Source organism: Ranitomeya variabilis, chromosome 4 (genome assembly GCF_051348905.1).
Source record: "Ranitomeya variabilis isolate aRanVar5 chromosome 4, aRanVar5.hap1, whole genome shotgun sequence".
Lineage (NCBI taxonomy): Eukaryota > Metazoa > Chordata > Amphibia > Anura > Dendrobatidae > Ranitomeya > Ranitomeya variabilis.
The window spans coordinates 542,487,082-542,510,246 of record NC_135235.1 but is presented as its reverse complement, the minus strand read 5'-3'; the positions used below and the strand labels follow the sequence as shown (position 1 = coordinate 542,510,246).

General features: G+C 48.3%; 1 protein-coding gene across 4 annotated transcripts; it reads right to left on the bottom strand.

Moving 5' to 3' along the window:
* Window positions 1-6,002: 6,002 nt before the first annotated feature.
* Window positions 6,003-20,628, bottom strand: UBTF (upstream binding transcription factor). Of its 4 annotated transcripts, none has more exons than XM_077252503.1 (20): window positions 20,359-20,628; window positions 13,671-13,770; window positions 13,411-13,586; window positions 12,965-13,048; window positions 12,691-12,846; window positions 12,098-12,162; window positions 11,903-12,023; window positions 11,713-11,823; window positions 11,249-11,382; window positions 10,844-10,985; window positions 10,642-10,683; window positions 10,446-10,553; window positions 10,206-10,325; window positions 10,009-10,119; window positions 8,817-8,905; window positions 8,424-8,613; window positions 7,923-7,970; window positions 7,754-7,822; window positions 7,296-7,463; window positions 6,003-7,210 (listed from the first exon to the last, which is right to left on the bottom strand). In XM_077252503.1, exons 2-20 carry the CDS (start codon window positions 13,729-13,731, stop codon window positions 7,109-7,111), a joined length of 2,097 nt encoding a protein of 698 aa, XP_077108618.1. In that variant the 5' UTR covers window positions 13,732-13,770; window positions 20,359-20,628; the 3' UTR covers window positions 6,003-7,108. The 4 variants fall into 4 exon arrangements, with proteins under 4 accessions (XP_077108618.1, XP_077108620.1, XP_077108619.1 ...); XM_077252505.1 differs by having other exon boundaries at window positions 10,506-10,553; window positions 20,359-20,526; XM_077252504.1 differs by lacking the exon at window positions 20,359-20,628 and adding an exon at window positions 20,086-20,280.
* Window positions 20,629-23,165: the final 2,537 nt, after the last annotated feature.

The following is a 23,165-nucleotide window of genomic DNA, read 5'->3' as shown; positions in this document are numbered from 1 at the left end:
TCCCCCCCAGAGTTTGACCTCCATGATCTGATCATGCGCGCTAGGCCATCAACATCTATGTCCTGTACAACCCAACAGAAACGTCTGTAATGACATAGATTAGGATCTGGCTCTTGGGACCCCTAATAATCCAGAGAAATAGTTTTTCCACCACGTACCTTTTATTCTCAGAATTAGTTGGGGTTCAAAAGTTCTGACGCCAACGGATCATAAAATGATGATATATCTCAGAAAATTGCCCTAACTTTATCATCTAAAAAAAGGGGTCACGCTTAGCTGAGAAAGTGAATAAAGGGACTGCACAGATTTCACTTTGCTCCTGCAAAAAAAAAAAAAAAAGACCCTTAATGTCAGAACATATTGATGACCTATCCCTTTGATGGATCGGCGGGGGTCTGACACCTGGCATTTCCCCCATAGATAAGCTGATTCAAGCTCTGGCAGCCAGTGTTTTCTCCCATCTGCCGCCTTGTAACTGCTGCTTTGTGGGGGTGCCGGACCCCTATCGATCTATCCTAACAATGGATCATCCGATGAGAAAACCCTTTTATGTAGCGACAGCACATTACCCATATTGTACGGATCATGTATTACAGCGGGTATCGGACTGGAGCGCTGTATTCACATTTCTGCGGGTCTCAGAACTGAAATCTCCCAGAATTCTGTAGTGTCTCAAAACCTACACAAGCCATACGCCGGAAATAGTCACACTTTACACCAGACATTTAAGACCTGCAATGCCACACAAAGCCTATGCACAAGAGTGGCGCTGTTGTCTATGGAAACTGCTGGGGAGGGTGCTACATGCTCAGATAACGTTAACATTTCCATTTTGCGCTATATATAATATCCTAAACATCCCCTCTGAGTTACAGACAGGATATAAATACATCAGCTATATGGTTTGGGAACCTAATAAAGTCAAACCTCCCCCATTGGTGCTCTGTCAGACTATCAGAATTTTTGGATGACTGAGCGCCAAATGTAGGGAAATGCGCTGTACCATTCATTGCGCGTCAATATCTGCAATATCAAAATACGGCAACAGGTGGCGCCCAAGCTCATTCCCTACATGGGAGATCTGGAGCAGGTCCGTGAGGGCAGATACCGATGCTTGGGCCTGCGCCATACTGAGACGTCACAGAAGCTAAACTGCGGTTTCCAGAATTTACATTTTCCCCGGTTTTTTTGTGCAGCACTAACAAAGGGCATCATTAGCTTCTGGTAAAGCCCTGCCCTCTCTAACGTACATGTTTACAGGAGGACCCTAAAATAAAGACATGTCCTTTAATGTATCATAACTGAAGGAGTACCAATCTAAAATACAGATTAAAAAGAAATTGTCCAAAGCTTTCATCCAATTCCATCCCTGAGGATGGAAAGCACAGGATGGATAGACATGTTAGTGATAAGAAAATGATGAGAAAATGGAAACAACCTCTCAATTTATTCAGTATCGAGTAGAAGCGCCATTCTAGAAAACCCCCACACTTACAGGGCTTGACTGCTATAAGGCTAGTTTCACACTAGCGTTTAACTGATCTGCGGCGGGCTGCGGACTTCCTCCGTGAAGCCCCGCCCCCTCCTCCGTGAAGCCCCGCCCCTCTGTGAAGCCCCGCGCCCCCTCCGCCGCTAGCTCCGCCTACTTCTGCATGCGGCCTGTGTGCCTATATTTAACATTAGGTACGCAGGTCGTGCCGCAGTATGCGGATGGTGCCGCATGCGTCGTTTTGACGATGCGGCGACCATCGTAGACGCAGCCATGTAGCATTTTTTTTTTTTCGCATCGTCAAAACGACGCATGCGGCACCATCCGCATACTGCGGCACGACCTGCGTACCTAATGTTAAATATAGGTACACAGGCCGCATGCAGAAGTAGGCGGAGCTAGCGGCGGAGGCGGGGCTTCACGGAGGAAGTCCGCAGCCCGCCGCAGATCAGGTAAACGCTAGTGTGAAACTAGCCTTAGTGAGGGTATTAATCGCTGTCTGAGGAATGCTCTGCCACACTGAATGCACTTGGACAAATCATCAAGATCCACTGTTGGCAGCCGCTTGTGCAATTGCTGACGACATCCCAGATGTGCTTGATGGGAGTAGTACATGGAGTCCACACAGGTTGCTCACAGTAGCAACGTGTGGCCGGGCATTGTGTTGAAAAATGACTCCTGGGACACTTCAGAGGTATAGCCGTACCACTTGTTCCATGACCAAATCAGTGGAACACCGAACTGTTATTATACCTGGAATAAAGACTAGAGGGTCCGGATACCGTACAGTATAACAATATCCTGACAGTCTAGAGCGTCCAGATACCGTACAGCTCACACCAAAATCTTTCTTGGGAGGACTAGTTTGTCTCTCATGAAGGAATCTTCATGGTGTTGCCCACATGGTCTCCTAGCCAATCCCCAGTTAAGACAAAAGTAGAGCTAATTTCTTAAAAGGATAAACATCCATGGTACATTCCAGTCTCCATCTAGACCACATGGTCAATGCCTTCAACTGGGGACATCACACCAGTCCTATGCCCGGGATTATGCTGTGGGGTGGCATAATGTACAGTAGCTGGACCCTCTAGTCTTCATTCCAGGTACACCAACAGCTCAGTGTTACAGTCATTTGGTAGTAGAACCAGTGGTACGATCAATTCTCCATTGTCACACTGCAGTCTCTCCAGACTTGTTTCCCATTGGGGACATCATTGGTCGACAATCGCAGAGGGAGCTGCCAGCAGCAGATCTTGCTGATTTATGTACCCAAGTGCATTCACCGTGGCAGAATATTCCTCAGATAACCATTGATTACCTCAGCGGTTGCATGCCAGGGATTTCTGGATGTGGCACCCATACTCTATACTTAATAAATTGAGATGCTTTGAATGTTTTCCATCATTTGCATATCAGTAACATATCTGTCCCATGATTTCCACAATTTTAGTTTTTCTGTCTTGGCACTGCATTTTCAGTGATCAGGAGCAGTTATTGTGGTCTTTGTTACCCCCTTTATGTGCCTAGACCTTACATAAGCACTCCTTTTATCAAAATGTTTATAGAGCACTAGGTACTTACAATTGCTCCTTTTTACCTTCTACCCAGCTAATTCTTCTCTTTTCCATTACATCTATGACATCACGTGATTAAAAACGGACGAGTTGAATCCCTCTAAGCTCTATATAGAAACAGGTCAGTTTTCCTTGTATGAGCCATAAGTCCCTGACAGGGGAAGGAGTTGAAGAGGGGAATGATATATGCAGGGACTACAGACTTCTCTTTTCTCTGCTCTATGTAGAAACAGGAACTAGAAGCGCAAATGAGCAATTTTAAGTACACAGTGCTATATAATATGATGCCTGCAATACATTAGAGGGATAAATACTTTTATGGGAGGAGTGCTTCTTTAAGTGGTCTCTGCTTATCTAATAAATCCCATCATTTTTATGAGGTGGATTTTTTCAAATAATTATTGTGGATACCCGTGAAATAGTTCTAGTTGTCGAGTTACATACATGTACACACACAGGGACCAGTCATAGACCACCACTTATATAGCGCCATTAATTCCACAATGCTTCAGACATCATCACTGTCCCCATTGGCGCTCACAATCTAGATTCCCTATGATTATGACAATGGAGTGGGAGGAAACCTAGCAAACACGGGGAGAACACAGACCCTTGCAGATGTTGTCCTTGGTGGGATTTGAACGCAAGACCCCAGCGCTACAAAAGAACTGTGTTTTCCAATTTATGGATCTCCAGCTGTAGTAAAACTGCAACAAACATAATGCCATGATAACTGCAATGGTACGATGGGGGTTGTAGTCTTGCCACATGACCAGGAACAATGGCTTTGAGATTTCAGATACTGGAAACCACCAAATTCTAAGCAAAACACCTTGGAATGAAATGGTTCCCAATTTATATTTTTGCATCAGAGATTTCCAGTAAGGCCACGTTCACACAGTCCGTGAGTGTAAGCCAAAACCAGGAGTGGGTGATAAATACAGAAATGGTGACAGGTTTCTATTATTCTTTTCCTCTGAATGTTCCACTCATGATTTTGGCTTACAGATACTGAACACGTGAACGTGGCCTAATGGGTCATCTCACCAAGACCTATAAGTAAAACATTTGGGTGGATCTCCCATTTAAGCGCACCCATAAATATGCCCACACAGCATCAGACATGTTCGTGTAAAGCCTTTCGCCACAATCTCCCATAACCATGGATGCTCAGTTTGGCCGAGGGTCCATGTATTTTAGTGGTGATAGAGGAAGCTGCTGCTACTACACTCCTCCAATGCCGCCATGGAATAAAACAGTCATGTGTGGGAATTCAGCTTACCTGATCCTTCTCTCCACTGACATCTTTTGGGTTAGAGTCGGAGGGATTTAGTAGTGGAATCCTCTGATCTGTGATAGGATCAGGCCCCTGATCATTCACCGTTTTTCTGTTAATCGCACATTCACAAGAGACCCTTTTGTTCTCACGATCACTGGTCAGACCCCCACTTATTCACAGGATAGCTAATGAATTTATGATAAGGATTAATGTTGTTTTGGGGGGGGGGGACCCCCTTTAATGCTATTTTTTCAATGTGGGAAAAAAAAAGAAAACAGGGCTGCCTTTTTCAAAAACAGCGCCACACTGGAATACAGGTTGTGTATAGTACTGCAGCTCATCATTGATTTCAAAGAATCCGAACTGCATCATCACATACAACCCAGGGGATTCCAACAGGGACAGGAAAACAAAAAAAAAAAACACAATAAAACAGTCAAAAACACCAATCCCTACATTTTAGTTTTATTTTTTCCAGAGTACTTAACAGAAAACTCCACCCCCCCAACCCAACCCCCATTCTGCTTTTTGTACAAAACAAAAATAATGAGACTACACATAATTTCTTTTAAACTGTCTACACTAAACCAATGAATCTGTTACAAAAACACATTTTTTTTTAATTTTCAATTTAACCTACAAAAAAGCATGTGTTTTAAATATCGTCCATACAGAGGGAAAAAAAAAAGTGTCTTTCTGTTTTTTTTCCCCCTCGTAACGCACCCCCGACATCCTATTTTGTTTTATAGTGCTAAAAATGCACTAAGTGTTTTTCCTCTCACCATGCATTCAACCAGCACAGTAAGAATCTACATTTAAATCCCCCCTCCCATCAAACAAAAGGAAAAAAAAAAAAAAAAAAGTTTCTTAAAATGGTCTTCCACCCAGATCGAGAAACAAAAAAAATTACAAGGGGAAATGTTAATTCAATAACACACTAAAACAAGCTGGATAAAATATGTTAAAAAAAACCAAAACTGTTATATTTACTACTCTTAGTTGGATTGTGCCTTGGTTATCATTAACAGAGGCGGCCATTTTGTTCTCAGGACACCTCAATGAAATGAGGAACAAAATGGCTGTATTTCCTGTAAACAATAGGGGCACTTTACCTCACACATATGTAACATGTATTTGACATATGAAAACCTCTTGCTTTCCTGCTGTACCGCCATTCTCTGGAGGGTTATTAAGTGTTATTGCCAACACTGATAGAGACAGCTCACACTTACGAAAACCAGACCCAGTAATGAGAATTTTAAAAAATGGCTGCATGGCTCTCTCAATTCTCATCTACACAAGTTCCAAAAATGCGTGGCCATTTTTTGGACCACTCATAGAAGTGAATAGATACAGCCACCCATGCATTCTAGGCAACTCGAGTTTTCAGCATAGGCCCAGAAGATAATTATCGTGTCGAAATGAGTGCTATGAAAACACAACCTTAAATTCTAATATGGTGTCCGAGTGGAGAAGAAAGTCTAAGTAGAAGCAAAAAAAAAAAAAAAAAAAACTGATGGTAGCATTTGGGTGGTACAATCCTCACTTCGAGGAGTGCACTGCCTTCAGTAAAATTTACATTACTTAATGGACCTGTCCACCTTCACTGCCATTGTTTTCCAATGCACTAGGATTGAAAATAAAGCCACTTTGCAAATGGTCTTCATTAGAATGTCCTACCGTTTTATGGACACAGAAAAGAAAAAAAACAAAACAAAAACCCACAAGTGATGAAAGTTAAAAATACACAAGAGGAGGGACGATAAACTACAACCGACACAACCAAGTATACGTGATGGGGTCAAGTAAGTGACAGGCAGGGTACAGTAGAAAAGCAAGTGGGCAGACATAATATGGAAGTAAACCAAAAGACGAATATTAAAAAAAAAAATACAAATAAAAAGGGCCAGGAAACAAACAATTGAAAAGCTCTGCATATCATTCCAGGTCAAAAAGTGGGTGTAAAGGTTCACGGTGCGAATACCGACTGTACAGCATAACCTATAAATGGTGACAAGTCTCTTGCCCTATGAGGCTATTGAAGCCCTGAAGAAGTTTTTACCCCATGCACAGAGAAGGCAGCCATTTTGGACACACAATGCAGCTCATCGAGGGGGCTTTATGAAGAGTCCTTCAAAGCCTGAAATGGCTGCCTTCACTTTGTGTTTCCGTAGAGTCCGCTTCCTTGTAAAGTGGAGAGTTTCAGGTTTGACTCGATTATAGGGAATAGGTGTCGTTTAGAGGATTGTCTAACAGAAATAAAAATTCTTTAGATACTAAAAGTACTTGAATGGTGTCCAGATCTGAAGATAATAGCGCTGATTTCCAGAGCTTGACACGAGAATTTTGCCAGTGTGGACATGTCCCTCAGAGCTGCATGTGAAAGGGGCTGGCTGACACCTTCATTTCAGAAGACCAGTCCCTTCTTTGTCTATGCATTGCCGTAACAGAGAGGGGAAGACCAGTCCCTTCTTTGTCTATGCATTGCCGTAACAGAGAGGGGGCTGGACACCCTATTGAAGTAGTCGGCCAGCCCTCTTCACACACAACATTGATGACATGTCCATCATAGTAAAGGCTTTTCCACAAACTGAAAGTGGTTTTGCTGGGTCTGGCTCTGTCATCTTGAGATCACTGCATCTTTCATAACTAGCAAATATTCATTGCAAACACAACTAAAGATATTTTATCCTGCTGGACCATCCCCTTCAAATACGTCAGCTCTGTCTTCTTTACACTCCCCTCTTCACAGCTATCAGTTCCTCATCAGTTAGAGTCAGAATCTGAAGAGTCTCCCGAAGAAGAAGATGAAGAACTGGATCCCGATTCGTTATCATCGTCATCTTCCTCGTCGTCATCATCTTCATTCTGCAGGAGATCAACAGGAGTGTCATATAGAGAAATGGGCTGGTTGTGGACGGTTCAAAGTCTAACAATTTATAGTTGGACCCACCTCTTCACCATCTTCACTGTCTTCTTCACTGCTGGAATCTGAAGAGTCTCCATCATCAGAAGAATCCTCTTTGTCCTCATCTTCATCGTCATCATCGTCGTCGTCATCATCGTCATCTTCTTCGTCGTCATCATCATCGTCGTCGTCATCATCATCGTCATCATCATCCTCCAAGAAGAAAGGAAGAGTAGCTCAGTTTAAGTTATAGTAGTCTCATACAATCTTCTCACATTGCCCTAGACTTGTAGAATGGTCTCTGGGCTTAAGTCATGTAGGCCTCAGGTAGGCCATTGCCCATCTTCAGATAACTACTTCAATCTAACCGTCTGGGAACTACAAAATGCAAGGCTCATATATTCTATAGTAGTTCCTGGACTTCTAGATCTAGTTGAAGAGCATAATTACTAGAGATATTAAAAATCCACCCCATCTCCATACAAATCACATTGATCACTTACTGATCTGCTTTGAGCGGACGGTTTGGATTTGGGACTTGGCGATTTGAGCTTTGTTGTACTCTTGCGCTTCTATAAGACAAAAATGAATGAATTGAAGAATTATGATCCAACTGTTCACATAGAAAAAATAGATAAATAGATCCCAACTAGTGCACAAAGTAAAACTTACATTAGATGTCTGCTCTCTGTAAGCTGCCCGGTCCTGAGATGATAAACCCTAAAAGTTGAAATGGAAAAAAAAAAAAAAGAATTAGCCCTTGACATACAACCAGGAAGACGTGCATAAGGCGGCCCTAACCTACTTTTATTCAGAGGCAAAAGAGGACTGGTGTTGCCAATACTTTAACTAGGCATGAGAGATTTGATTAGCAAAACATTAGCCCATTGGCCACACTGGTATTACATGGCCTCCAGAAGGAAGTCCTGTGAACTGACTTCTACATGCGGCATGCCCGATGCGACATCATGGTTATGTCATGCCACAAGGATGATGTGCAGGGCATAGAGATAAGACAAAGCGCCTGCAGGTAGAGGTGGTTCACAGGGCTCCCATTCGATGGCAAAATAACATTGATGTAGTCGTTGGACCATGGTTCTCCGAATGTATTTCTATGGAATTTCATGAGGTTCTACCCTAAAGGCAGTCAACATGGACAAGCCTTGTACGCACCTTCATCCATGTATCAAGTTGCACGCGGTACACTCTCTGCTGATCTTCTGCCAGCTTCTTGTAAAACTCCTTCTGACTGGGGGAAATCCGTTGCCAGCGGCTGCCAATTTCTACCATGCGCTCTTTCAGTGGGAGATGATTTAGCTCGCCATTTGAGAGAAGCTCCTGTGAGAACTTCTGATAACCATTCCTGGAATAAGAAAAAACAAAAGTAAATTTCCTGACCCGGTTACTGGTCATTACATTGGTGCTAAACTGCAGATGCCTCTCATGGTCCTATCCATGCCATGAACAACCTCAAATGAGAATATACTGTCTACAACAGATGGCACAGAAGAGATGACGTAAAATGAAGGAGACCAGAAGTCTTCAGTCTCTGGCTTATACACTTACATTGGAGCTTTTTTGGGTTCTCCCTGAAACTTAATTTTCTTCGCAGGAGCTGCTGTGGCTGGAGCAGATCTCATGTCACTTAGTTCTCTCTGAGAGGGAAAACAAAGTTTTAATAAATAATACAGATGTGGCCACCTATCTAATTATAATAGCAAGGCACCACCAATGTCCAAAGGTTGTGCCTGATACTGCGGCTCTGAACTATTAAAGGAAATGCAGACTTCCAATAATCTATAATATGACGGTAGGAGCGTCACTCTGTCCGAAGCCTTTATAGACTGCGCAAGCGTGACGCTCCTAGCGTTAGATTATAGACACAGTGTCCGTATTCAAGAAAAAATGGCGCTGGAAAGTGCAGACTGCACTGGCACCGAAATCTGTGTCATTATCCCGCCCATATCACTTAAGTTTCCACCCCCACAGTGTCCCCACGACCCCTGATTCCGGCCCGTAAATGTCCCCCTGCTCCCGGAATCAGGGGGCGTGGGGACACGGTGGACACGATCCCGCCTTCATGACGTTGCAGCAGGTCATGCCACAGCAATTACTTACGCCCCGATTCCAGCGCATGAATGTCCCCCTGCTCCCGGAATCGGCGCCTGCGCAGTCCGCGCTTTCCTGCGCCATTTTCTTGAATACATACTACAGTGTCTCTTCAAGAACATGGCGCCGGAAAGCGCGGACTGCGCAGGCACCGATTCAGGGAGCAGGGGGACATTTATGTGCTGGAATCAGGGGCACGATCTTGCCCTCATGACGTTACTTACATACATCTGAAGAGACACTGCTGCGCGGACTGCGCAGGCGCCGATTACTGCGTCACAATCCCGCCCTTTCATGATCTCGTGGCATTTCCGCCCACATTAATGATTTCGTAACAGATATCAGGAGCATGTGTAAGAATATCTACACTATACAATACGAGAGCAAAGCTACCAAGTAACTTTCTAAAGAATATATAACACACGTCTGTGGAGCAAGGCAGCCACTTTCGACTCAATACCGCCACAGTGTCTGTTGCCATCACTGATTAAAACGGGGGCGCAGGATGGGAGCAGCACATGACAGGATGGGGACCATACACCAATATAAATGCTCGCCACCCGGGCGTAGAACGGGTTCAATAGCTAGTATATTATACTGGACAATCCACCACCTTTAACCTGTAGAACCTCAATTTTTTTTTAGTTACCTCATATCGTTTCTGGTCCTCTGCTGCTTTTTTTATCCACATTATTTTTTCCTTCTTCTCCATATTCAACCAAGTGGACTCCATGCACTTTAAGGCTTTGGCTCGGTCATTCTAAAATTAAACGTAAAGATCTTATGATGAGAACACACCTTCCATAAGGGTCACTGTGCTTCACCACTTTCACCAACTGTCCTTACCTTAAACCGGGCAAGGTAGTCCCCAATCACGCTCTGTTGCCAGATTTCTTCAGATGTTTTCGGTGTTTCTGGGAGTTTCCCCCGCTCATCTACAGCCTTCTTCTTAGGTTTGCTCTTTGTCTGTCAAGGAAACAAGTAATTTAATACATAAAATAAACCAAAGTGAAAAGATTATGTAGTGGACATGATTACAAGTTGTAAATAAAAAATAAAAAAATTGTTAAGTAAACGCCAGCCAACCTTGTTAGCATCCTGAGTAGTCACCTTCGATGCTGGATTGCTTTTCTTGCTAATGCCTACCATCTTTTCTTCTGTGAGGACCCTCTTCTGTTCCTCTTCAGGGAGGCTCTAGACAAGTAAAATTAATGAGAGATCAGTGGCTTGCTCCAGGAGAGCGTCTTTCCTTCTATGTCCACATCGATAAGACAAGACTCACCTCAAGGAAACGCATCAACTCCACTTCATATTCTTTCTTTTTCTACAAAAAAAATAAAAAAAATATTTAGGAAAGCTGTGATCACAGTAAGTAAATTGATCTCCTTCATTATAATAGCTGTTGATTGCAGTTCCTACTGTTTTTGGAAATGTGGCCCTTGAGCATGGATCTATGAACACTACACACCGTATACACCAAATACCTGTTCACACTTCTTGTGGTAAGCATCTTTTTCCTTCTGAGAGAGTAGTTTCCACCGTTGACTGCAAAGGACCATACGCTCCGTGCTGGGGACATCCTTCATATTGGCCATTAGTTCTGCACAGTACATGGAGTAGCTGTTTCTGAGGGTACAAACACCATTATGTTAGGTGGTCTCAACCGCCGTATCTACAGAAGTGTGAGCTTCTCCCAGGAACAGCGTTACTCTTGTCCACACAATGTGCTAAATAGTGCATATCAGCCCCAATACCAGACTTGGGACTGTGGACAACGTGGCGCAATTTCCAGAAGCAGGCACATTTCTCCGATTTCATACAACCCGTCAACGTATATAGAAAGAGTAAAGCGAGACTCAGAAAGTCTAATGACGCGGAGAACAACTTACGGAGGTGGTTTCGTTGGTCGGCCGTCAAACTTGTCTTTAAGCTGGCGTTCAGCCTTGGTAAGTGTGGAGCGGGTGATGCCCTCCTCAGTGAGGTTCATTTCTGGGTGTTTCTGGATGTATTCTCGCATTATGTTCTGATAGGGTATAGATACAAGGTTAGAGGATTGTTAATGCCATAAAAAGTTTATCATAGAATTAGAAAAAAAACAAGGCTGCTTGCTTCTAAAAGCAATGGCAAACCGTTGACAGGTTGTGAGTGATATCACAGCTCTGTCACAATCACATCAAAAGAATAAGCTTAGCGCGCAATGCATAAGTGGGCCACCACTATGCTGACACTCATCTGGCACCTGCACCCAAGAGATTTGTATGGCATATCCCGAATGATTACCCCTAATAATCATCTTAACATTGTGAATTAGCCAAACCGGCCCAACTGCATGATGGGAGTATGAGATCCGCACCTCGTATTGCTTGCGATGTTCCAGTGCTTTGTGGATCCATTTGAGACGTTTCTTATCTGACAGTTGAGACCACTGCTTTGACAGGGAGTCCTTCACATCCTTGGTACTGGCCTGAAATGAAAATAGCATTGTGATTCTCTGGCAAACTCCATCCAGACCTGTGACCAAGCATGGAGGCTCCTGCACTTACATCGGGCTTAATTTTCAGGTAGACTTTCCTCTCGTGATTGTACCACAGTTGTTGAGGGGTCTTGGGTTTTTCAGGGACGTCAGATTTCTTGGTAGTCTGCATGAGGTCTGGATGTTCCTCTCTGTGAGCAAAACTGAGGGTCAGACACCTGATAGTGATGCCTTAACTTTTAGAAAATAAGTCCAGGTGACGTACCTGAATTTTGCAAGGTTCCTCTCAAATTCTAGCTTCTCTCTTTGGAAATCCTGAACATACTTCATCTAGAAAAAAAAAAACAAATTGGACATATTGGATCAAACCACCAGTAATATATCCAACACTGCTCATTTAGGGTACGTCTCCACGGTCCGTTTCGCCGGCGGGATCGCCGCAGCGGCAAAGCCGCTCGGCGCTAAGCCCCGCCCCCTTAATGGGACGCGATGGTGCCGGATGTGTACAGTACACATCCGGGATCATCGCACCCCTCGCCATAGGGCCCTGTGATATGCCTTGCGGGGACGCTGCGTCCCCGCAAGGTGTACGGACATGCTGCGTTCTGAAAAGACGCGCAGCATGTCCGGAGTCGCAGGGCCGCCGCGTGCGGGTTTCCACGCATAGTGGAGACGGGATTTCATAAAATCCCCTCCACTATGCTGGAACATCTGGACGCTGCTTGTTTGACGCTGCAGCGTCAAACAAGCAGCGTTTACTGACCGTGGAAACATACCCTTAGGCTTCCTGAAAAGTGCCCGCTTTTTATATTCAACGCCACCACCTAGAAAACTCAATACCTTTGTCTCATACACTACCTTCTTTTTCTCTGGTAATTCTTTATACTTTTTGGACAGGATTTTGGTTAGGTCTAGGTTGCTCATCTCTGGATGTAGCTTGGCGTATTTGGCTCTCTTCTCCATGAAGAAGCGGAAATAGGGTGTGAGCGGCTTCTTGGGGAATTCAGGATGTTTCTGATAAGTAGTATAAAAAGATGCAAGCTAATTAATATGGCTGCCTTTTAAATCATGGGCCATGAATTTGGGCAAATCACAATCAGTCCCGAGTTTCATGGCAGACATCACTACTGACCTTCAGCTTTTTTCCTTTGTATGGGTGCTTCACATGTTCCTCTGCATCTTGAATGACTTCTGATAGAGTTCGGAACTTCCTAACCTAAAGTGATACAGAATTTGCCATCACATCTGTTATTAAATTGCTTATATCAGTACAAATAACATCACTCCAAGATCTTGAATCTGCCATTATGTCAAACTATTTGTCGGCCTCACCACACTTGTATCATAGGAGGTCATGAGAAGGGGCAATGTGCCCTCTGTTAGATAATGAAGGCTCTGGATAGACCACTTTGTTGTCCTTCAAGTGGCATCTAGCAACATAACTGCTTTCTGGTTCTAAACGTCTCCAAATATGAGGAGACTACTATCCTTGCCTTGGATACTGGTGGACTTGATATTAAAAACGCATTATGCAGCCTATGTAAATCATGAAGAACATGAGCCAGTATCACATTTCACCTCATTAGAGATCTCCAGCCACTTTTGATGACACATGGTCCCTGTATAATTCTTAAAGGCCAGCTTGTTCCAATCCATGTGAGACTCCGCAGTTTTGAACTTTGTATTGTCCTGGGTGGGCAGGATGGACTTCATAGTCTCGAGGAGAGTAAGCATGTCCTCCTGGGACCAGTTTTCTGTCAGGAAATAAGACATCATACATGAAATAAGGTTGGACAGGATGACCAGCAGAGGTCAAGGACAAGGATAACTCTCCTTACCTTGATCACTTGGGGCTGTCATGTTGGCTATTAGTTTTTCTCCACCAGCTGCTCCGTTCATCCTCTATTGGGCAGATCCTTCGCACCAGTCAAGGAGACTCTGTAAGATGAAAAATGGCAAGTTGCAGGGGAGATATAGGCATATGGCACGCCCTGCAGTATCCTAGTGGAGCCCCCTGCTCCGATGTGAAGTCTTGTTAAACATGGAGTAGGAATATTTTTAGGGATCATTCATAGAGCAAAGTCAAGTCTGATATGCAATATGTAGGAGATCTCCAGCAAGCTAGCACAGCAAATGGTCTGAGAACAGTAGAAAGACGTGAGCGTGGCACGCATGAAAAATGCCCACTAACATAAAAGGGTACAGCAGAACTGTGTGCTAATGTACGCAAACATAGAATGTATGACATATGGACGGCATTACTACTATGTGCAATGTAGTTATAAAATGAAGGTGCTTGGCGCATAAATTGGCAAATTCTTGTGAGCCCACCAACCACGGCAAAGGCATACTATAGTCCGATGGGACCTTACCTTATTCAGATGGGACCTTAAAGGGAACCTGTCACCCCCCAAATCGATGGTGAGGTAAGCTCACCGTCATCAGGGGCTTATCTACAGCATTTTGTAATGCTGTAGATAGGCACCCGATGTTACCCGAAAGAGGAGAAAAAGACGTTAGATTATACTCACCCAGGGGCGGTCCCGCTGCGGTCCGGATCCGATGGGTGTCTCAGGTCCGGTCCGGAGCCTCCCGTCTTCATTCCATGACATCCTCTTCTGGTCTTCACGCCGCGGCTGCGGCGCAGGCGTACTTTGTCTGCCCTGTTGAGGGCAGAGCAAAGTACTGCAGTGCGCAGGTGCCGGGCCTCTCTGACCTTTCCCAGCGCCTCAGCACTGCAGTACTTTGCTCTGCCCTCAACAGGGAGACAAAGTACGCCTGCGCAGGAGCCGCGGCGTGAAGACCAGAAGAGGACGTCAAGGAATGAAGATGGGAGGTCCCGGACCGGACCTGAGACACCCATCGGACCTGGACCGCAGCGGGACCGCCCCTGGGTGCGTACAATCTAACGTCTTTTTCTCCTCTTTCAGGTAACATCAGGGGCTTATCTACAGCATTACAGAATGCTGTAGATATGCCCCTGATGACGGTGAGCTTACCTCACCATCGATTTTGGGGGTGACAGGTTCCATTTAATAGTGATGAGCGAATATACTCATTACTTGAGATTTCTCGAGTATGCTCGGGGGTCCTCCGAGTATTTTTTAGTACTCGGAGATTTAGTTTTTCTTGCTGCAGCTGAATGATTTACATCTGTTAGCCAGCATAAGTACATGTGGGGGTTGCCTGGTTGCTAGGGAACCCCCACATGTAATCAAGCTGGCTAACAGATGTAAATCATTCAGCTGCAATAAGAAAAACTAAAACTCCGAGCACTAAAAATACTCGGAGGACACCCGAGCATGCTCGAGAAATCTCGAGTAACGAATATATTCGCTCATCACTAGATCTTAACCCTAATATTTCCCAAACATGCAAGATCCTACTGCCCTTGAAATTAGTAGACTTATTCCAGGAGAGGCAGGTCTGATAAATATTAGGTTTAGGGTCCCACCAGAGAGGGGTCGCCTTGTCATGTCTGGTGGGCTCATGTATACATACATCACAGTGCTTACACAGGCTGCTGAATGCAGTCAGAAGTGCACTGTTCACTTCACACTTGCTTTACTCTCTAAGGCTAGGTTCACATTGCGTTAACAGCAGCCCGTTCAACACATGCGTTAACGGGCTGCTGTTAACGCAAGTGCTGGTATGGCAGCACGCTAGTGCAGATAGAGCATCTGCTAGCTCTATCTGCGCTAGCGGTGACGGACCCGGAAATGCTGCAGCCCGCGTACCGGGGTCCGTCACTCAATGACGGCACAACGCTAGCGCACGCCCATTGTGGGCGTGTGCTAGCGATGCGTCCAACAGACGAGTTAATGGCGGCGTTAACGGACTGCGTTACACCGCGTTATGCCGTGGTGTAACGTAGTCCATCTAACGGACGCCTCTAGCGCAATGTGAACCCAGCCTTAGGAATTTATGGTCAGTTTTCTGTTTTTAACATGAAACGTAGATTGTATGTGAAGGAGTTGTCTGGCCTAAAGTGAAAAGTCTGCAGTCACTCTGTATTCAGAATACGCGCTGGGAGGAGTCACCGATTTCAGAGCAGAGCGGTGATTTATGCGATATGCATACTCCCGGGCATGCGCTGGGGTGTGACTCAAAAGCCTGCAGTCACACTCTCTCCATACACGAGGGCGCAGCCGTCCAGCGGCCTCGCTCCATACACATGTAGGTCTACTTATCGGCTTCTGCCAGGAAGTATGCGTATTGCCCCCCGTACAACGCACAGCGATAAGTATGCGCCCCCCGTACAACGCACAGCGATAAGTATGCGCCCCCCGTACAACGCATAGCGATAAGTATGTGCCCCCCTGCTCCAGTATAACACAGTGATATGTATGTGCCCCCCTGCTCCAGTATAACACACAGTGATATGTATGTGCCCCCTGCTCCAGTATAACACACAGTGATATGTATGTGCCCCCTGCTCCAGTATAACACAGTGATATGTATGTGCCCCCCTTCTCCAGTATAACGCAGTGATAAGTATGTGCCCCCCTGCTCCAGTATAACACAGTGATAAGTATGTGCCCCCCTGCTCCAGTATAACACAGTGATAAGTATGTGCCCCCCTGCTCCAGTATAACAGTGATAAGTATGTGCCCCCCTGCTCCAGTATAACACAGTGATAAGTATGTGCCCCCTGCTCCAGTATAACACAGTGATAAGTATGTGCCCCCCTGCTCCAGTATAACACAGTGATAAGTATGTGCCCCCCTGCTCCAGTATAACACAGTGATAAGTATGTGCCCCCCTGCTCCAGTATAACACAGTGATAAGTATGTGCCCCCCTGCTCCAGTATAACACAGTGATATGTATGTGCCCCCCTGCTCCAGTATAACACAGTGATAAGTATGTGCCCCCTGCTCCAGTATAACACAGTGATAAGTATGTGCCCCCCTGCTCCAGTATAACACAGTGATAAGTATGTGCCCCCCTGCTCCAGTATAACACAGTGATACGTATGTGCCCCCCTGCTCCAGTATAACACACAGTGATACGTATGTGCCCCCCTGCTCCAGTATAACACAGTGATACGTATGTGCCCCCCTGCTCCAGTATAACACACAGTGATACGTATGTGCCCCCCTGCTCCAGTATAACACACAGTGATACGTATGTGCCCCCCTGCTCCAGTATAACACAGTGATAAGTATGTGCCCCCCTGCTCCAGTATAACACAGTGATAAGTATGTGCCCCCCTGCTCCAGTATAACACAGTGATAAGTATGTGCCCCCCTGCTCCAGTATAACACAGTGATACGTATGTGCCCCCCTGCTCCAGTATAACACAGTGATACGTATGTGCCCCCCTGCTCCAGTATAACACAGTGATAAGTATGTGCCCCCCTGCTCCAGTATAACACAGTGATAAGTATGTGCCCCCCTGCTCCAGTATAACACAGTGATAAGTATGTGCCCCCCTGCTCCAGTATAACACAGTGATACGTATGTGCCCCCCTGCTCCAGTATAACACAGTGATACGTATGTGCCCCCCTGCTCCAGTATAACACAGTGATATGTATGTGCCCCCCTTCTCCAGTATAACACAGTGATAATTATGTGCCCCCCTGCTCCAGTATAACACAGTGATAATTATGTGCCCCCCTGCTCCAGTATAACACAGTGATAAGTATGTGCCCCCTGCTCCAGTATAACACAGTGATAAGTATGTGCCCCCCTGCTCCAGTATAACAGTGATACGTATGTGCCCCCCTGCTCCAGTATAACACAGTGATAAGTATGTGCCCCCCTGCTCCAGTATAACACAGTGATAAGTATGTGCCCCCCTGCTCCAGTATAACACAGTGATATGTATGTGCCCCCCTTCTCCAGTATAACACAGTGATAATTATGTGCCCCCCTGCTCCAGTATAACACAGTGATAAGTATGTGCCCCCCTGCTCCAGTATAACACAGTGATAATTATGTGCCCCCCTTCTCCAGTATAACACAGTGATAATTATGTGCCCCCCTGCTCCAGTATAACACAGTGATAAGTATGTGCCCCCCTGCTCCAGTATAACACAGTGATAAGTATGTGCCCCCCTGCTCCAGTATAACACAGTGATAAGTATGTATGTGCCCCCCTGCTCCAGTATAACACAGTGATACGTATGTGCCCCCCTGCTCCAGTATAACACAGTGATAATTATGTGCCCCCCTGCTCCAGTATAACACAGTGATAATTATGTGCCCCCCTGCTCCAGTATAACACAGTGATACGTATGTGCCCCCCTGCTCCAGTATAACACAGTGATATGTATGTGCCCCCCTGCTCCAGTATAACACAGTGATATGTATGTGCCCCCCTGCTCCAGTATAACACAGTGATAAGTATGTGCCCCCCTGCTCCAGTATAACACAGTGATATGTATGTGCCCCCCTGCTCCAGTATAACACAGTGATAAGTATGTATGTGCCCCCCTGCTCCAGTATAACACAGTGATACGTATGTGCCCCCCTGCTCCAGTATAACACAGTGATAATTATGTGCCCCCCTGCTCCAGTATAACACAGTGATAATTATGTGCCCCCCTGCTCCAGTATAACACAGTGATACGTATGTGCCCCCCTGCTCCAGTATAACACAGTGATATGTATGTGCCCCCCTGCTCCAGTATAACACAGTGATAAGTATGTGCCCCCCTGCTCCAGTATAACACAGTGATAAGTATGTGCCCCCCTGCTCCAGTATAACACAGTGATATGTATGTGCCCCCCTGCTCCAGTATAACACAGTGATAAGTATGTGCCCCCCTGCTCCAGTATAACACAGTGATATGTATGTGCCCCCCTGCTCCAGTATAACACAGTGATATGTATGTGCCCCCCTGCTCCAGTACTCCTGATCCCACACAATGGGGCGGTGAGGTCGCACTGGCAGCTGTATGTTCCCGGGGACCCCCCTCCCGCACAAGGGCAGGCTGAGGTCAGAGCGCCCCCTGCAGGGCCCCCGCCGCTCTCCCCTTAGTACCCGCCCAGCACCGGGAGGAGACGGGATCCGGAATACACAGCGCGGGGCGGACCTCCAGTCTCCTGACCGGGGATCGTCCGTGAAGTCTCCCCCTCACCGCCCGCTGTTCAACGTGTCCCCGTTTCCTCCACCCGGTGACCCGATCTGTCCTGATCCCGCGGTTTCGGTTCTCCTGGTACATGACGCAGCACAGAGCGTGCTCACCCCGTCGTCTGCCGGACCTCTCCTCTCCCGGTGCGGACCCATCCACAGTCCGGCTGCGATCACCGAAAACTAATAAACTCAGCCCGAAACCCACGGCGTGTCCCCGGGAACAATGTCACCCGCGCGATCCCGCACCCACTCACCCCGGACTTTGCTGCCCACGATGTGAGCACGCTCCCCGCAGCCACCACGTGTCTCCTCCGGCCCCTGCACCGGGCGCCCCCTCACGTCTCCTCCGGCCCCTGCACCGGGCGCCCCCTCACGTCTCCTCCGGCCCCTGCACCGGGCGCCCCCTCACGTCTCCTCCGGCCCCTGCACCGGGCGCCCCCTCACGTCTCGCCGCTCTCCTGCACCGGGCGCCCCCTCACGTCTCGCCGCTCTCCTGCACCGGGCGCCCCCTCACGTCTCCTGCACCGCTGACCGCGTGGCGCCGCTTCCTCCCGCTGTGAGGAGCCGCTCTCCGACCTCCTCGCTCTCACCACGCTGCTCTGCCTCACCTTCCGGCCGCAGGGAGGAGGAGGAGCCGCCGGAGACTGCGGAGAGCGACCTCACCAGACCCAGCGCGGAACTAGCAGCCTGCCCGAGAAAAACAAGAGGCTCCCGGGGCAGCAGCAGCTGCGGGAGGAGGAGGGGAGCCGCGCCGAGCTCTGCGGACCCCGCTGCCGGCAGCGCCGATCCCAGAGGCCGGAGCTCCCCCTGTCGGTCCCGAGAATCGCCCATTATAATAAAATCTCCACCGATCGAAAACAAACAAAAAAAATAAAAATGTCTCCAGATCGGTGAAAGAACAAAATCGCGAGATCCCGAAATTCATCGTATGATCGGTGACCGGGAGCACGCGGCATGTGTGCCCGGGAAAGGTGCGCGAGATCCGGGTGCAGTGAGGCGGCTACGCCCGGTCCCTGGAGGTGACCCCGATGATCACATCTCCCCGGATCCTGGCGGCGGACACCGCACCCTGCCATGTGTGGGAAGCCCCGGAGCACGCGGTGCCCTGCGGCGCCTCCGTCCGGGGGTGCCCGATCCCTGCGCCCCAGAGCCCGCGGAGAATCCCGCACTCACCCGCTCCCCTGCTTCCTTCAAGGACAAAGGCGCAGCCGGAGCTCAGCGTCCGAGTCTCGGAGACAAAGCAGCTGCAGCAGCCCCTGGGTAATGGCGAGAGCTCCGGGGGAGGGGGGCGCTGCCTGCTCCTTCTCCCCGCCCAGCGTCGCTGCAGCAGGATCGGGCAGACAGAGCGCGGGGAGCCGCCTCCTCCTCCCGCCGCCGCAGCCGCGTCTCGCTCACACTGCCCGGCAGGGGGGCCCCGCAGGCTGCGGGAGGGGGCCCGGTCCTCACCTGTCAGCGCTCCGCGGCTCCTCTGCTCCTCTACCGACGAGAAACGTTTGAATGACGGCCAGATCCGCAGCGCTGGCCCCGGGCGTGGACTCGTCTCCGTCCCCGCAGAGAGCTCGCACTTCCCCCGCCTCCACCGCTCTCAGTGCCTGCGCTGCCTTCCAATCAGCCGGGCGCCCTCCGTCCTCGCCCCGTCACAGGCTCCAGCTGCTGCCCAGCTCCCTCCCTCCCCTCACCGCCCGCCTCACAGCCATCCATCCAGGCAGGAGCGCCATGTACGGGGAGAGCCCGGATCACTGGGCACCGGGCAGCACCCGGAGATCTCTGGGCACGGAGCCGGGCACTACCTCCAGCACCCGGAGATCTCAGGGCACGGAGCCGGGCACTACCTCCAGCACCCGGAGATCTCTGGGCATGCAGCCGGGCACCACCTCCAGCACCCGGGGATCTCTGGGCATGCAGCCGGGCACCACCTCCAGCACCCGGAGATCTCTGGGCACGGAGCCGGGCACTACCTCCAGCACCCGGAGATCTCTGGGCACGGAGCCGGGCACTACCTCCAGCACCCGGAGATCTCTGGGCACGGAGCCGGGCACTACCTCCAGCACCCGGAGATCTCTGGGCATGCAGCCGGGCACCACCTCCAGCACCCGGAGATCTCTGGGCATGCAGCCGGGCACTACCTCCAGCACCCGGAGATCTCTGGGCACGGAGCCGGGCACCACCTCCAGCACACCCGGCTCCATGCCCAGGAGCAGACCGTGCAGGCAGCCGGCACCGGGGGCAGAGCGGGCACGACTGTTTATTATGTTATGACCGGCACTGTCAGCCGCCGCCGCCTCCCGGCTTCTTCCTTCTCCCCGGTCTCGGCTCCACCTTTACTGCTGGCAGCGTCAGAGAGGCGGTGACGGGAGGAGCCGATGACAGAGGGGGCGCTGCAGCCCTGCTGATGAGCCGGGTGCACGGAGGGGGGATGCGGCGCCCCCACTAGGCCGTGTGCCTTACCTGCAGTCTAAGGCCCCATAACAGTGTTGTGTCAGATACCAGGGCCAACCGCACAGTGCCAGCCTCAAGCATTGTGCCCTCACTTCTGAGTGCCCAATATGCTACCCCTCATCTCGTGTGCCACCACAGTGCCCTTATATTTATGCCCATGGTAGGCCAGCAGGCATCCATGCCACTATAAAAGTACCAGCCTGTGCTCCCTCTCTGTGCCAGTCACAATGCCCAAATAACCCCCACCTCACAGTGACTACGGTAACTACTGCCAGTACAGAAGCAGCCGTGCCATATATTATTATTATTAGGGGTCCGGGGCACACAAAGACACAATTCTGCCACCATGCCCCTATTACCATGCTTACCCCTTAAGGGGCACCTACATATTCACCCCTGCTGTTTTAGTAGGACCAGTCAGCAGCTGCTCACGGCAAATGCCCCTTCTGTGTCCATTGTGCCCTGGTACAGTCAGGGCCGGCCTGAACGTATAGGCGAACTAGGCGGCCGCCTAGGGCGCCGACCCTAAGGGGGCGCCAGAGAGAAAATTATCCAAAATCTTTTCAAAAGGTGTATGGAGCGCAGCTGAATGTGTATGAGGTGTATGGAGCGGAGCCGTGTGTGTATGAGGTGTACGGAGCGGAGTCGTGTGTGTATGAGGTGTACGGAGCGGAGCCGAGTGTATGAGGTGTACGGAGCGGAGTCGTGTGTGTATGAGGTGTATGAAGCGGAGCTAAATGTGTATGAGGTGTACGGAGTGGAGCCGCGTGTGTACGAGGTGTATGGAGCGGAGCGCGTGTGTACGGAGCGCAGCCGCGTGTGTAGGAGTAGCTATGTGTGGCCATTATACAGTACGAAGTATCATGTGCGGCCAATATACAGTATGGAGCATCATGTGTGGTCATTATACAGTATGGAGCATCATGTGGGGCCATTATACAGTATGGAGCATCATGTGTGGCCATTATACAGTATGGAGCATCATGTGTGGCCATTATACAGTATGGAACATCATGTGTGGCCATTATACGGTATGGAGTATTATGTGTGGCCAGTACACAGTATGGAGCATCATGTGTGGTCATTATACAGTATGGAGCCTCATGTGTGGTCATTATACAGTATGGAGCATCATGTGTGGCCATTATACAGTATGGAGCATCATGTGTGGCCATTATACAGTATGGAGTATCATGTGCGGCCAATATACAGTATGGAGCATCATGTGTGGTCATTATACAGTATGGAGCATCATGTGTGGTCATTATACAGTATGGAGCATCATGTGTGGCCATTATACAGTATGGAGCATCATGTGTGGCCATTATACAGTATGGAGTATCATGTGCGGCCAATATACAGTATGGAGCATCATGTGTGGTCATTATACAGTATGGAGCATCATGTGTGGTCATTATACAGTATGGAGCATCATGTGTGGCCATTATACAGTATGGAGCATCATGTGTGGCCATTATACAGTATGGAGCATCATGTGTGGCCATTATGCAGTATGATGCACTGTGTGGCCATTATACAGTATGGAGCATCATGTGTGGCCATTATACAGTATGGAGCATCATGTGTGGCCATTATACAGTATGGAGCACTGTGTGGCCATATTTTTTTGTTTATAATTATTCTTTATGAAACAGTGTGATCAGCAGTGCTAAATGGGTGTGGTTGGGACGTGGATATGGGTGTGGCTAGTTATGAATTGGTGTGGTCAGAGGCGTGGCCCAAAATTTGCTGCGGCGCGCAAACTTTGTCCCTCTTTCCCATCTTCAAAAGTTGGGAGGTATGTTAAAAGTAGT